Here is a 12,912-nt window from a genome sequence, read left to right as displayed (position 1 = left end):
ATTAAATCAAGCAGGGTGGGCGACTATTTGTCATCGCCCCATTTTAAAGGAGATGACATAAAATCATCATCATCATCGCCGTGATAGCAGGGGCGCCGGCCGTGCGGGGGAAGCAAATCAAGAACCAGAAAGCTCGGCTTCACGCATCCGCAGCTGCACGGTAATGAGGAAATAAACACTTTTTTTGCGGATAGAATGGATTCAAATTGCGCTGCGTACGTATGCACATGCTGCCTCTGAAACTATGATGCGTTCACGGCATCCGTCCGACTTGCTAGCAGTCAGCAACTCCGCTTATCCAAAGGCGCGTTTAGTTTGTGTGCGGCCGCGCTTGTGCGTGCGTGTGTGTGTGTGTGTGTGTGTGGGTGGGTGGGTGCGTGCGTGCGTGTGCGTGTGCGCGCGCGCGCGCGCGCGCGCGCGTGTGTGTGTGTGTGTGTGTGTGTGTGTGTGTGTGTGTGTGTGTGTGCGTGTGTGTGTGTGTGTGTGTGTGTGTGTGTGTGTGTGTGTGTGTGTGTGTGTGTGTGTGTGTGTGTGTGTGTGTGTGTGTGTGTGTGTGTGTGTTGGTACATGTGTTTCAACTCTTCGTGCGATCACACAAAGATTCACTGTATATAGATTCCAAATCGTTGGATCTCGTGCACTTGTTTTTGTTTCTTTTATTTTACTCCTCGTTTCCGCACGCTCCAAGCAGCTGCTGGGTGGATCAACGATCAATATATTTGTTGTATATGCGCCTGTCTGTTGGTGCATATGCTGTTTGAGTGGTTGTGCGCTCACTGGGTATAACAGCTATCAATCACGACCTGGAGCAGTATGCTATAAGCGATAGGCTACTGCAACATTCGCAGCATCTCTCGCCCTTTCCCTTATTCGTATTGGTTGAGCAAAATTTGTGTGCCACGGGTGGCCTGTCTTTACAATGTTGATGCCAGCCACGTGAACAGTTTATTTTTCCGTACAATGTTGCGATGTGTCATTGACTTTCCGCCGGCAACGTTTCACGCATCCAGGTGTGTGTACGGTGACTACGTGAAGCTGTTTCTGCACCTGGACAAAGAAGAGGCGGTGAACAATCGGAGCCCGTACAACTCAATCCTGTGCGGCAAGATCAACGACATCGAGCAGACCCACTACTCCTCGGGGCACGCGCTCATCTTCGAGTTCCACTCCGACTGGCGCCAGGGTAACAACTCTGGCTTCCGCGGAACGTACAGATTCCTCAGCAAACGTGAGTGACCGACACATGCCGTTTCAATTCGCGGTACCGGAGACGGAAGGCAGCTGAATCAATAGAAAGCCATAGTGCACGCTATTATCGGATTGGTCTTCAGTTCTTGCGTTGTGGTGGAGCAATAATATATGTTTGTTCCTATTATTTGGAAGCGTTGAAATTTCAATTATGCGCCGATACCTATTTATCCAAAGTAGCTCAAAACAGAAAAAGATCTGACAGCTCTTTCCCTCTCCGTGCTCTTGTTGTGACTGAAAATTTTCTTTAAGTCATACCTCTATACTTGCTGCAAGACGTATATCTCTGGTCGTGTCTGTTATCGTTGTTTTAGACCACTGCATAGCCAAGTGAGTGCCAGAATACAAATGTTTTTCGTTACTCGTATTGTTTTTTAATCTTCCCACCAAGCTCTCTGCGTACGCGCTTTTCTACGCTTATAAAAAAGGAACATTGCAATCGTCATGAGGCCTTAGCAAGCCACCTTAGTTTGGGTCTTCTACTGTGTTTCTGGAAGCAATAGACTGAAAAATGTTGGACTCAAATTTATTTAAAGGGAGAAATAGAGATAGGAGGCTAAAGTCACGCTTACAACCAATTCAAGACCTCTAGGGACTAATCCTGCCAGTGCTTAACCATATATTCACGCGATAGATGGGTTCGCGGAAAAAAACACACGCAGCACCAAAGGCAGTGGATGGTCAATCCAAGGCAAGGCTTTGCCCACAGCATAAGAGCAGACAATGAAGCCAAAAGAGCAGGCAGATCAGTCTTTCCAGCAAGTCTACAAGAAACGCGCGTAGTAGCAAGTGCTCAACAACTACTCAACTTGGTCGCTTCAAAGGGCACTGTCAAATACAGCTGTAACCATACAGGAATCATTTGTGTCCGACATAGTGAGATGTGCTAATTTGATAGCAGCTATCCTAAGGACGAAACTAGAAAGAATTAGTAGGCGTAGATTCGGCGCTGTTGTTGCCATCAGTCAGGTGTGCATTCGTCGCCGCCAATATTCTTGAGTGAAGACCGGGTCACCGGTATTTACCTTTCCATGCACACCGCGAACTTTAGTCGATAGCCGCGAATAAACCACGTCTCAACACGCAAGTTGCTGTCCATCCACGTTGCATATCAGCATTCAGGAACCACTTAGTCTGAGTGGAATTTAAGACATACTAACAGCTTTCGCGTTCACATTTACATTTATAGTCATTGATTTGATATTGTTTCAATGTAGAAATTTGAATGTTCGTAAAGAATACAAGGTTTATTAAGAACCCAAATATGGCAAGAGAGAAAAGGGCACTAGAATAGGAATTAGAAGCTGTTAGAGTAGAATTTCGACAATCTGGTGCCCATATTTCGGGTGCAGTGTCACCATATGATGCATAAATACACCCAAAAGTTACACCCAAAAAGTATACAAAATAAACGCACGTGAACACGCAAGATGTGTACCAGATTACAGTTCAGATAATCAAAATGACTACAATTTGCATGAATACCTTAAAGTAGAGGCGGAGTTTCATTGATCTCGAAATTTTAAGTACGTCTCAAATAAGTGACGATACAGATAAACTAGAATGCGCAGCGATTGTACTCTAACGTATCAGTGTAAGTTCTATTGGAGTACCTCTGCTTGCACTGCAATTCTGATTGGCCGTTCTTTTCCCGCAGGCCAGTTCGAGACCGATGGCCAGGCCGTTGCCGACAGCCGCTGCAGTTTCCTCATGGAGAGCGGCAACCGCAGTTCGGGTCGCTTCTTCTCGCCGCAGTACCCGAGCTCGTACCCGCGGGACATCAAGTGCGCCTACAGCTTCCTGGGGCGAGAGAACGAACGTGTCAAGGTGCTCTTCGAGCAAGTGCGCCTGCAGCGTGGAGACTTCAGGTGTGTTTCCCACCTGCGTCGTGCAAGTGCTCTCCCTCCATTAGTTCTGGCAGCAATGTAGAAGAAGGACGAAATATTATCAGAGCTCCGAGAAACTCACCGTACAGCATGCTGTAGAGCAGTTATATATATCGGTACACTACAAGGAGGGAGCGATGCAGAAACTAATGAAATGCGTTCGTTGGCCGCTTGAGAAACATGGGGAAAAGGGGAAGAGGAAGGTGCTGAGGCTCCGCAACTTATTACGGCTTGTTGTTCCTCAACTGTAAACGAGAAGGGTCATTCATTTATCTTTTGAGACGCCTGTCACTTTCTTGTTTTTAATTATTAACTAGGATTCCGTAAAGCATCAGCAACATCATTCACATCTATTGAAAACAACCCCTTGTGTTTGACAATCATTATCGTCAATATCTGCTGGACTTACTCCCCCATTTCTGAACCACGGTTGATTAGAGTTCTTTCATCTCTACTTTGTACGTCTCCTGCCTGACTGTAGAGCCGACGCACCTTTATCACGGTCTGAACTTACCTAGCACATTATATATTAAGCCGCTATGTGTGCTTCTGGGGACAGTGGGTACATCCATGGCGCTCCCGTGCCTCTTACCTGTCTCCCTTTCTTCATGTTCCGTACTTCGCGCTAGGAACACCATGTTTAGCAAGCATAGAGACCAACTAGCCCAAGAATAAGTCGTTCTGGGATACATACAACGCTGCTTTTTTTTAAGGGAACACGCGAATGTGAGGCTAACAATTTGGGGAGCTGATTACCTGGGGGCCGTGGAGGCACAGTATTGAAGTGACTTCCAGGCGAGTTGTAAGCAGTCAGCGCCACCTCTTCGATTTCGTCTGCTGTGAAGCCGCACGCTTACGGGGCTGCTGAAAAATGGAATCTGATAACGCCCAACACTCGCGCGTTGTTTTTAATGCTATACCCAACTGTGCAGACAAGCGCGCGAGTGTACTCTTTAAAATGCGCAAGTGCCACCGGGTGGCCAGGTTCCGCGCCTAACTGCTCGTCCTGCTTTCACACGCGGCTTTCTGCTTCGACCCGTGCAGCTGCTTCAACAGTCCGGACGTGATCCTGGTGCACGACGGACGGGACGGCAGTGCTCCCGTCATCGGACAGCTCTGCAATCACAACGTCTGGGTCGAGATGATGTCCACGGGACCCGACTTGTACGTGACCTTCAGCGCGCAGAGCCACTTTCCGGGGCGCGGCTTCATGGCCAAGTACACCTTCTCCGAGACTCCCTACAACGGCACGCTTGACCAGCTCGTCTCCATCGGTGAGCTACGCCCTCTGCGGGCCGTACCGCCGCGGGCGCTTGATGCGACTCGCCTGGACGATAACAATGCACCTAGCGCGTTTACGATATGCAAACAAAAAAAAACTATCTTATTCTGATTGTGCCTCCTTGTTGGGACACGGGCATAGGGATATCCGCCATCACATCCCTTGTTTGGTTGTTCGAGACTGCAGCAATTACATTGTTTGACTGCTGATATTACCCAATCCCTGCTTCGATCGCTCTTCAGAAAGTGCATTTTCAAACGCTACACGGCTTCGAGTTTTCTAAGTTGCGCAACCTGGCGCACTGCGCAGTTTTTGGTAGCAGTTGCACAAGCGCTTCGTCAAAGTCACTGATGTCTTGGAGGAAAACGAGCTGGCTGTTAGAAGCGATCCACGAGATGGTCAGCTGGAAGGCGGTATTTGTCGTGCAGATACCATTTTAGTGATTTGACGCAACGTTGAGTCAAATGTATGGTAAATCGCCGGAGTTAATACGTCGTTTTAACGCGGTATCGTTAAGGGCCGCTTGTGGCAGAATATCCTGCGTCGGCGTCCAGCGTCGACCGTCCTTCCGTAAACAAATCATTTCGAAGCACACATACCCTAAGTATGGACGGCTGGGCTAGTTGGTTGTGGATCACAACCAACTAGCCCAGCCGTCCATACTTAGCGATATACTTTCAAGTACATTGGGCCCTGTTTTCCCTTCTCTTATGTGTGCTAACCCTTCCTCGACCCTTACCAGCCGTGGTTGCTCAGTGGCTATGGTGTTGGGCTACTGAGCACGAGGTCGCGGGATCGAATGCCGGCCACGGCGGCCGCATTTCGATGGGGGCGAAATGCGAAAACAGCCGTGTACTTAGATTTAGGTGCACGTTAAAGAACCCCAGGTGGTCGAAATTTCCGGAGTCCTCCAATACGGCGTGCCTCATCATCAGAAAGTGGTTTTGGCACGGTAAGCCCCATAATTTTTTTTTCCTCGACCCTTGTCAACCTTTTAGCAGCGACCACATGCCGTGCACAATCACGCATACCCAACCACTCATACTCATACCTCATTCATACCTTGTCTTTCATTCTTTACAAAGGTATTCCTCGGAAGTTTCAGAATGGCAGCCCATAAACAAATGTCATGTAAAAAAACACCAACACCACATACCCTTTATGTTAGATCTTCTCAGACTGAAATATTAAATGTGCGAAACAGTAATAGGAGATCTGCCCACGCAAGAGGCCGCGTTTCTACCAGAAAGCTTGCGTTCGTGCATAGCGTTCGCGGCCAGCGCATCCCGGTAAACATTACGGGTTCATAAGCTGCACTTGCCGGGAAGCGGGAAAAGCAATCAGGGATCTTTGAGTGCTATCGCGTTCCACTCTTAAAGGTGAAGCTTAAGCGTCCTCCATATTTTTAGTGTCGGATCGCCTTTGAGTACTCTTTGCCCATAGTTGTCTTATCGACGTGTATTTCCACTGCCGCATCATAGAACCGCCTGTGTAACTCATCGCCTGCTGTTTTCAGCATTCATTTATCTACAACGCGTTCTTCGAAGTCGAATCTTTACGATGCAAGAACTGTTGTTTGATGCCAAGTCACGCGGGAATGTTTTCATCAGCTTTCTTTGTGGAGCCCGCGAATGGCGATTCTCGCTTGTTATTCACGAGGAATTTCGGCAACCATTTTCGCTTACCGTGCCCGCCTGCTGTGCTTTTCAGAGCCTCAAAAGACCCTGGACGGCGGCGCCTTCAACAAACAAGGTCAGAACACACTTCGTCCCCAGTGCTTTTCTTTCCAGCTCGCACTGACACTTCCGAGCAGGGAACGGAGGCGCAGGCTGGGAGTTCAAGACGAACAACTGTCTACAAAAGCACGGCGTATTTTCTGCCTCTACACATTTCGCTAAGTGGTAGGACCGAAATTTCAATAATAATAATAATAATAATAATAATAATAATAATAATAATAATAATAATAATAATAATAATAATAATAATAATAATAATAATCTATACACATCCAAAAGCAAAACAAGGAAACGGGCCTGACCAAGTCCACGAGGACTTGTGCGACTATAAGCCTGGCAGAGTCGGTAGAACGATGTGGTTACATATTTACATGATGAAACATATTGTAACCAATTTTTCAGAAGGACAGTTGTTAGTATTACCTGTTAACAGACAATTGAATAGGAAGCAATGACAAAAAAATATAGTAAATAATCAGAACTAAATTTCAAAAGTTCATCATTGATTTCTTCAACGGTTCTTTTTGTTTTTTTGTTTTGAGGGTGCAAAAAAATTTATCGGCCAAGTCAGTAAATATAACTCGAATGTATACACTCATTCTCGCTTCTCCATGCTTAGTAGCAGAATAGGGTTTACATAACCTCAAGTGTGCGAAATTCCAATTCCAGAAAAATATTATTGTATTGTAGTGTAGTACCATAAGCAAGATTTGCAAATATATTTTTTAGTAATCTATCAATCCAATTTTTCCAGCGCTCTATACAAAAGGCGGAGATCGTTATGCCATACCTCAGCACACTGTATACTAGTGCGGGAACTATCATTTTCTTGACGGGTAGAGATACTAAACCCTTTATGCTGAAAAGCAGATATGCAACACTCCATAGTTTGCCACATAAAAATGTCATGTAGTGCTGCCAAGATATGCGGCTGTGAAACGTTATACCCAGGTATTTGAATGTCTCCACATATTCTATAGCAGCGCATTTACGTGAAATACAATGTTCATCATGTAAAAACATTGGCAAGTTTATTTTTTAGTTTTTAATGGACTTCGAAAGCACATGATTTTCCTTTTCTTAGCATTGATGTATACACAATTTTCTTCAACCCGTTGCATGGCCTTGTGAGCTGTATTCGTTAATGGCTTTCTCATAACGTATTTGGCGTGTGAGTAGGACCGTATCATCCGCATATTGATACACCTTAGCTTTTGTTATTATCGTGAGAAAGTCGTTCATAAATAAGTAAATAATTCACCCGGATCTTTCTGGAACCCCAGCTGTGATATATTTCCTAGCACTAACAAATTCTTTACTACCCATGACTACCTGTGACCTGTCATATCAAAAAAAGGTCCCCTGATACCCAAACGAAACAACTTTTACAATAAAATATCATGATTTACAGTTCCGAACACTTTTGCTAGATCCAAAAGCAAGGCACGAATATACAAGTTCTTATCTAAATCAGTATATAATTCATCGGATAACTCTTCTAACAATGTAATAGTACTTCGCTCAGCAATAACTCCAGACTGTCTTGATGTTAGGACTGCAAATTTTTTAATGAAAGAACTCATACAATCGAACAGAAACTTTTCCAGTATTTGGGAGAGCATAGGCACAAGAGAGCTAGGTCTACAATGTTGAAATAAAACCTACTGCGGTCATTTGTCACAGCTCTTACCACCGAATACGGTAGGACTTCTAACTGTAACTTGCACCATGATGTTGTTGTTTTTTTCTTTCTATTTTTGTGATAGCTGTTTAACTTACATTAGCTGGGACCTCCTGTATATAGTTCAGTGTGCGCATTTCTTACGTAGCTGATAAAAGCTCTACTGGTGCGTTCATCAGAACTGTTTATAGCTCCCGGGCTGAGGAAGCGAAATTGATTGGTGGAACGTGACGTGAACAGCCCAAAGACAGGGCTCAGCATGATTAGGCGAACACCTTTGTTTCTCCCTTCTTGGCGTCGTCCTGTGTTTAAGCTGTTTCAATGACGTCTCATAATGCAACAACCGGCCCAATTCAACACGATCCCGTTGTTTCGTGAAAGTGTTGGGAGTTCGCAAATTGTCTTGTTACTATATAACCGAAGCTACCCGTTTCAAACGAGCGAAATTGCGATCTTCTTGTGTGGTACTTAGGCTCCCTGTTTTGTTGCACGACACAGCGCCATCTCTGGAGTAGTGAAGGAGCGATCGATCGCTTTGGTTTTGAGCGCCGTTCACATGTGGCGCCTGCGTGTCGCGAGGTTTCAATTTGTCCACAGTTCGCTGAAGCCCTTGTGCGGCGGTGGGTCTCTAGCACGATGCTCATGACCTCTTGTATGAAACTGAAGTGACATTTAGGGTAAACATATAGCGCAAGTTTGTTTCTCCATTGTGTGCGCCAGCGCCTTTTTTTCTTCTTTCCATTTATTTATAAGAGTTAAGCAATGAACAGAAGCTATACTCTTAGGCTGTGCTGATTGTAATTTATCTGTGAATTTCTATGCCAATCCACTATAGCTAAAACACACCTAATTACACCTAATCTGTCACGCGTGCCACGATTGGAGATACCAACGAAATACGTGATGCACGTGAGTAAGCAATGGTTCGAAAGAGTGACATACCATGGTTTTTCTGGCATGTCGGTCGGTTCGTCCACTCTTAGTTTCTTGTTTATTTATTTCTTCCAAATTGTTTCTTAATTTCTTACTTCCTTATTTATTCTAATTATTTATTTCTTCCCTCACCAAGAGTCCAAGGCGCGGCGATCGGCCATCTCAGATCCTTATTTGAAAGATTACGGCTATTTACTACTTTTCTCCATGATCTCACAAGATATTTTCGCTTCAAAGAAACTTCCTGTCACGCGACGTGTTTTCAAAGTTTGCTCAATTACGTGGATCGTCATTTGGAAAGAAAATTCTTATGAAAGTTAGTTTAGGGCCTAACGCTTCACAACTTCGCATACTGAACCTACGAAGATTTGTCTTCAATATGTTAAACTGCTCATTGGCAACTTCAGCCAGAAATAGTCGCTTAGGAGTCCCGAATTTCCACAAAAATTTGCGAAATTGGCATTTTTTCCTTGCAAACCAACTAAAGATTTGTATATTGTAATTATTTCAGTAGATTTTCTCTGCAGAGTGTTAACTTACACCAAATTTGATGTAAGTTAACTGTAGGAATTGTTGTTTTTAAGAAGCATGACAAACATGCAAAAATTTAGGTTTTGTTCCATTTTCGTCCACGGTATTGGCAATGAGGTACACCTCGTAAAAATATGGCACAAACTGAGTTAGATAAGCCTGTATATCGTCGTTCTACTTCCATCTTCATTTCATTTGGAATTCTGGTTTGAGCGAGGTATGAATTATTGAACTTCGCCTCTGCGCTACGCTCAGCATGCTTGCATGCTACCACTTCACCGCAAAGCGTAGTGGCTGTCTTGCTTCAGACAGTTGGCGCGTGTAGTTTGATGGTGTACCCGACCTTCCTCACCACGCGATAGATCGACTGTGTTGCCCAGCCCCATTACCTATTAAAAAATTAGCAGTGGCTTAGCTCGGCTATGCCAGGATATACGTAGCGAAAGCTAAGGCACAACATTGTCAGCCTTGGTTAATATTGATTGCAAGTTCAGATTAGTCTGGTTGTCTAGTTATGTAGCGGCGTTTAGGCAGTCGTTCGGCGCGCTGTTCGTCTGTTTCCTGGCCGATTCGTTTCCTCTTCATCTCGTTCCGATGTCGATTCCAGCACTCCTCCTGCTTATCCGAATTGTCGCCGTCCATACTGCCGCCTCAACTGTGGTTGCGGTGCACGCGAGCTCTCCTTTTCAGTCCTCCGACATGTTATCAGGCATGCGACGCAGCTGGCGAAGCGAGCGAAGACGAGCGCTACGACGAGCGCTACGACGAGGAACGCGGTGTGGCGTCATACCAAACGGCGGCGGCGGAGAGGCGCGGCGCTGCGCAGCCGGGGAACACTTGCGGCTCGGTACTACTAGTGGTGCATGCGCAGTAGTGAATAGGGAGCGAGAGAGAGAGAGAAATATTCACTGCGAGGCGCGCGTTGTGACGTCATGTGCCTCCTCGGAGCACCGCCACGGCGAAATCGCAAGTTCGCCGCCAGTAAAGCTTTCGCTTTAAAATTTCTCACTACTGCGCGCTGACGTGCGTCCTGCAGGACTTTTATTAAAGTTTTTCCAATCCAATCCAATTGTCTTTTCGTCGTACCTCCCAAAGTGCGCATGGAGCCGAGAGGTCATCTATTGCCTCCGTTCGTCTCCTATTTACCATCAACGCTGTCAGGCCCTCGGCAACGTGGGCCTGTCACCGATGAACCGCGCTTCACCGATTCTGATTTATGACATGAGAAAAAAGGCCAGTCCTCAAAATGTTGGTGCTTGCGGTTTTCGTTGGATTTTCGTCACTCGGCGGTAGAGCCCGCTGCATTCATGAAGGAATGAATGAATTCCCGTTACATCTGTAGTGCGGTTCCGCATGTACTACGAGGAAAGGAAGAAGCAAAGAGAAACAGAGATATATAACTTCTGTTCACGCCAACACGGTACCTCAGCGTATGCCCCATTAAGTTAGCTAGGCACTGCGGCACAGGTAATGGGTTCCGCGCGCACTCCTTCAATCTCATTTGCCTTCCTTCAGTATTTACGCCACACTGCCGCGACTAGTCTATGCCTGTCGGGACCCACGCACGAACACATACACGTGCGCGCACGTGTACAAACGCGGAAGTGCCCACTGGTCTCGCATGAAGACTGGTGGAGACGACGGGCCCACACACATGCCCCGGTACGCCGAGCCTTGCCCGAGGAGGGCTCCTTGGTCACGCCACGCCGCGTCTCATTGGTATGCCAACAGCCCGTTGTCGCGGCGGCCCAAGGTCCTCGTTCGAAGCCGGCCGCACAATACTTTGGGACGAACGGCGATCATCGGACAATAACAAAGGGGCCAATGCAAACAAGCAAGGCGAGCCACTCGAGCGATGTGTGTGCGTATGCAAAGCTATTGGCAAGACGGAGCAGGGCACGGAGTGGTCGGGGCGGGCGCGCAGGGGCGGAGAGGCGGCACACGGAGGAACGACAAGCCTCGAGTTCTACAGGGTGCGACAACTTAATCTGCATATTCAATGCGTTCGATGGCGCGAGTTCCGCCGAGGAAAAAAAAAGGAAACGCACATCTTCCTTGCTCCTTGGGTTGACACTGCCACCGGTGCTGTTAGGGCCTTTTCTGTCTATTTCTTCTTTCTTCCTTCCGGAGCGCTACCGGAAGTCCGCGCAGAGTGCCTCGGGATCGAAGTGTTCTGTGGACATAACGTGCAACAGCGTACGCGAGGGCAAAACAAAAGGAAAATGCGGTGGAGGGATGGGACTGCGGTGAAGAAACGATAATCTGAAAGAAAAGAACTGGCACAAAGTTTATCGACAGAATTCCTTTCTTGATGGCACGAGAGCAAAGAAGCAAAAGAAGAGAGGATGAAAGGGTCGGAGTCGCGCAAGTTGGAACTCGGCTCGTGTCCGCAGTTTCGCCCTATATGTACCGTAGACTCCCCAATGGCTCAAAACGTTTACTTTTGCTGAGTGGTACGCAAAGTCTGTCTTTACCGGCTTTTCCGAAATGACAATTAAACGCTGCAGCTTAAGTAGTCGCGGGCGTTAATTACTTGTCTGGCCTACTGTTAGGTCTGACAACTACGCCGGTGAACTCCGGCTGGCGCGCCCGAGAACCGAACACACTAACAATGTTTTTGGTGGTTCATTCTTTTTTTTAACAGCGAAGCTGCTATACGCTAGGCTCTGGCGGTTTGTGTACGTACCCAGAAAAAATGGCCGCCACCACAAAGCTAAAAGAGCTAAAGTATAAAGCAAAAGCGTGTCGCCAGGTATGCCCCAGCTACGATGAATCACGAGAAGTGTCAAAACGTATTGTGAAAAAAATTATCGTAATAAGAACAGTAAAGCCTGAATAAACGTTGCTTAATATGGACTGAGGCTTGACGTCACGGGCTCTATAGGCAAACCACGTGACCTTATTTCAGTTCCCTTCCGCCCGTACAATGGCTAGGCCACGTGCGGTGGGGAATGCGGAAGAACAGCGCGCCTACGAAGAACACTGCCGTGAACAGAAGCAGGAATATGCGCCGTGACGGCGGGTGACACGTCATACGGCCGAATATTGTGCCGCAAACACGGAGCGTGTGCACCTCTGGTTGGATCACCCCCGCCGACTCTGCTACCGTCGTAATTGTGGGCGATTTCAACACAGGCGTGTCTTCGCCAGACGGAAAGTGGTCCGTGGCGTTTTTCTTGGAAGGGTTCGGTATTCAATGTTGCACGAAAGTCAGTGTGGCCACGAGGCGTCATCGGTCATGTATAGACCTCACTTGGCCAAGAACCGTCCCAGTGTCGCCAAAGAGTCACTGACGGTATATCATGGCGATCATAAAGCGATAGTCACCTTGGTGACCAAATAATGAATCCAAAAAGCAAACAAAAGGGTAAAATTAAAAAAAGTCATTGAGTGTGCACTTTAATAAAACAAAAAAATGTGAAATACGAAATTTATTGTGATATGATTTTTATTTTCAATCAACATATTTATTATCAACACATTTCATTATCATCAGCCTATTTTATGTCCACAGCAGGACAGAGGCCTCTCCCTGCGATTTCCAATTACCCGTGCTCTGCGCCAATCGATTTCAACTAACGCCTGCGAATTTCTAATTTCATCGCCCCACCT

General features: G+C 46.6%; 1 protein-coding gene across 3 annotated transcripts in view; it reads left to right on the top strand.

The window, feature by feature from the left end:
- The window catches only part of LOC135906249 (suppressor of lurcher protein 1-like), a 495,728-nt gene that overhangs the window by 244,328 nt on the left and 238,488 nt on the right, over window positions 1-12,912 (top strand). For all 3 annotated transcript variants that reach the window (XM_065437549.2, XM_065437550.2, XM_065437551.1), the window contains 4 exons: window positions 1,011-1,228; window positions 2,906-3,116; window positions 4,179-4,408; window positions 6,127-6,168. In XM_065437549.2, coding sequence (XP_065293621.1) covers window positions 1,011-1,228; window positions 2,906-3,116; window positions 4,179-4,408; window positions 6,127-6,168 — 701 coding nt within the window. The remainder of the gene's footprint in view (window positions 1-1,010; window positions 1,229-2,905; window positions 3,117-4,178; window positions 4,409-6,126; window positions 6,169-12,912) is intronic.

The sequence above is a fragment of the Dermacentor albipictus genome, chromosome 5, assembly GCF_038994185.2.
Source record: "Dermacentor albipictus isolate Rhodes 1998 colony chromosome 5, USDA_Dalb.pri_finalv2, whole genome shotgun sequence".
In the NCBI taxonomy this organism is placed as follows: domain Eukaryota; kingdom Metazoa; phylum Arthropoda; class Arachnida; order Ixodida; family Ixodidae; genus Dermacentor; species Dermacentor albipictus.
The sequence above is the reverse complement of the archived record's forward strand: the minus strand, read 5'-3'. Positions and strand labels throughout refer to the sequence as shown.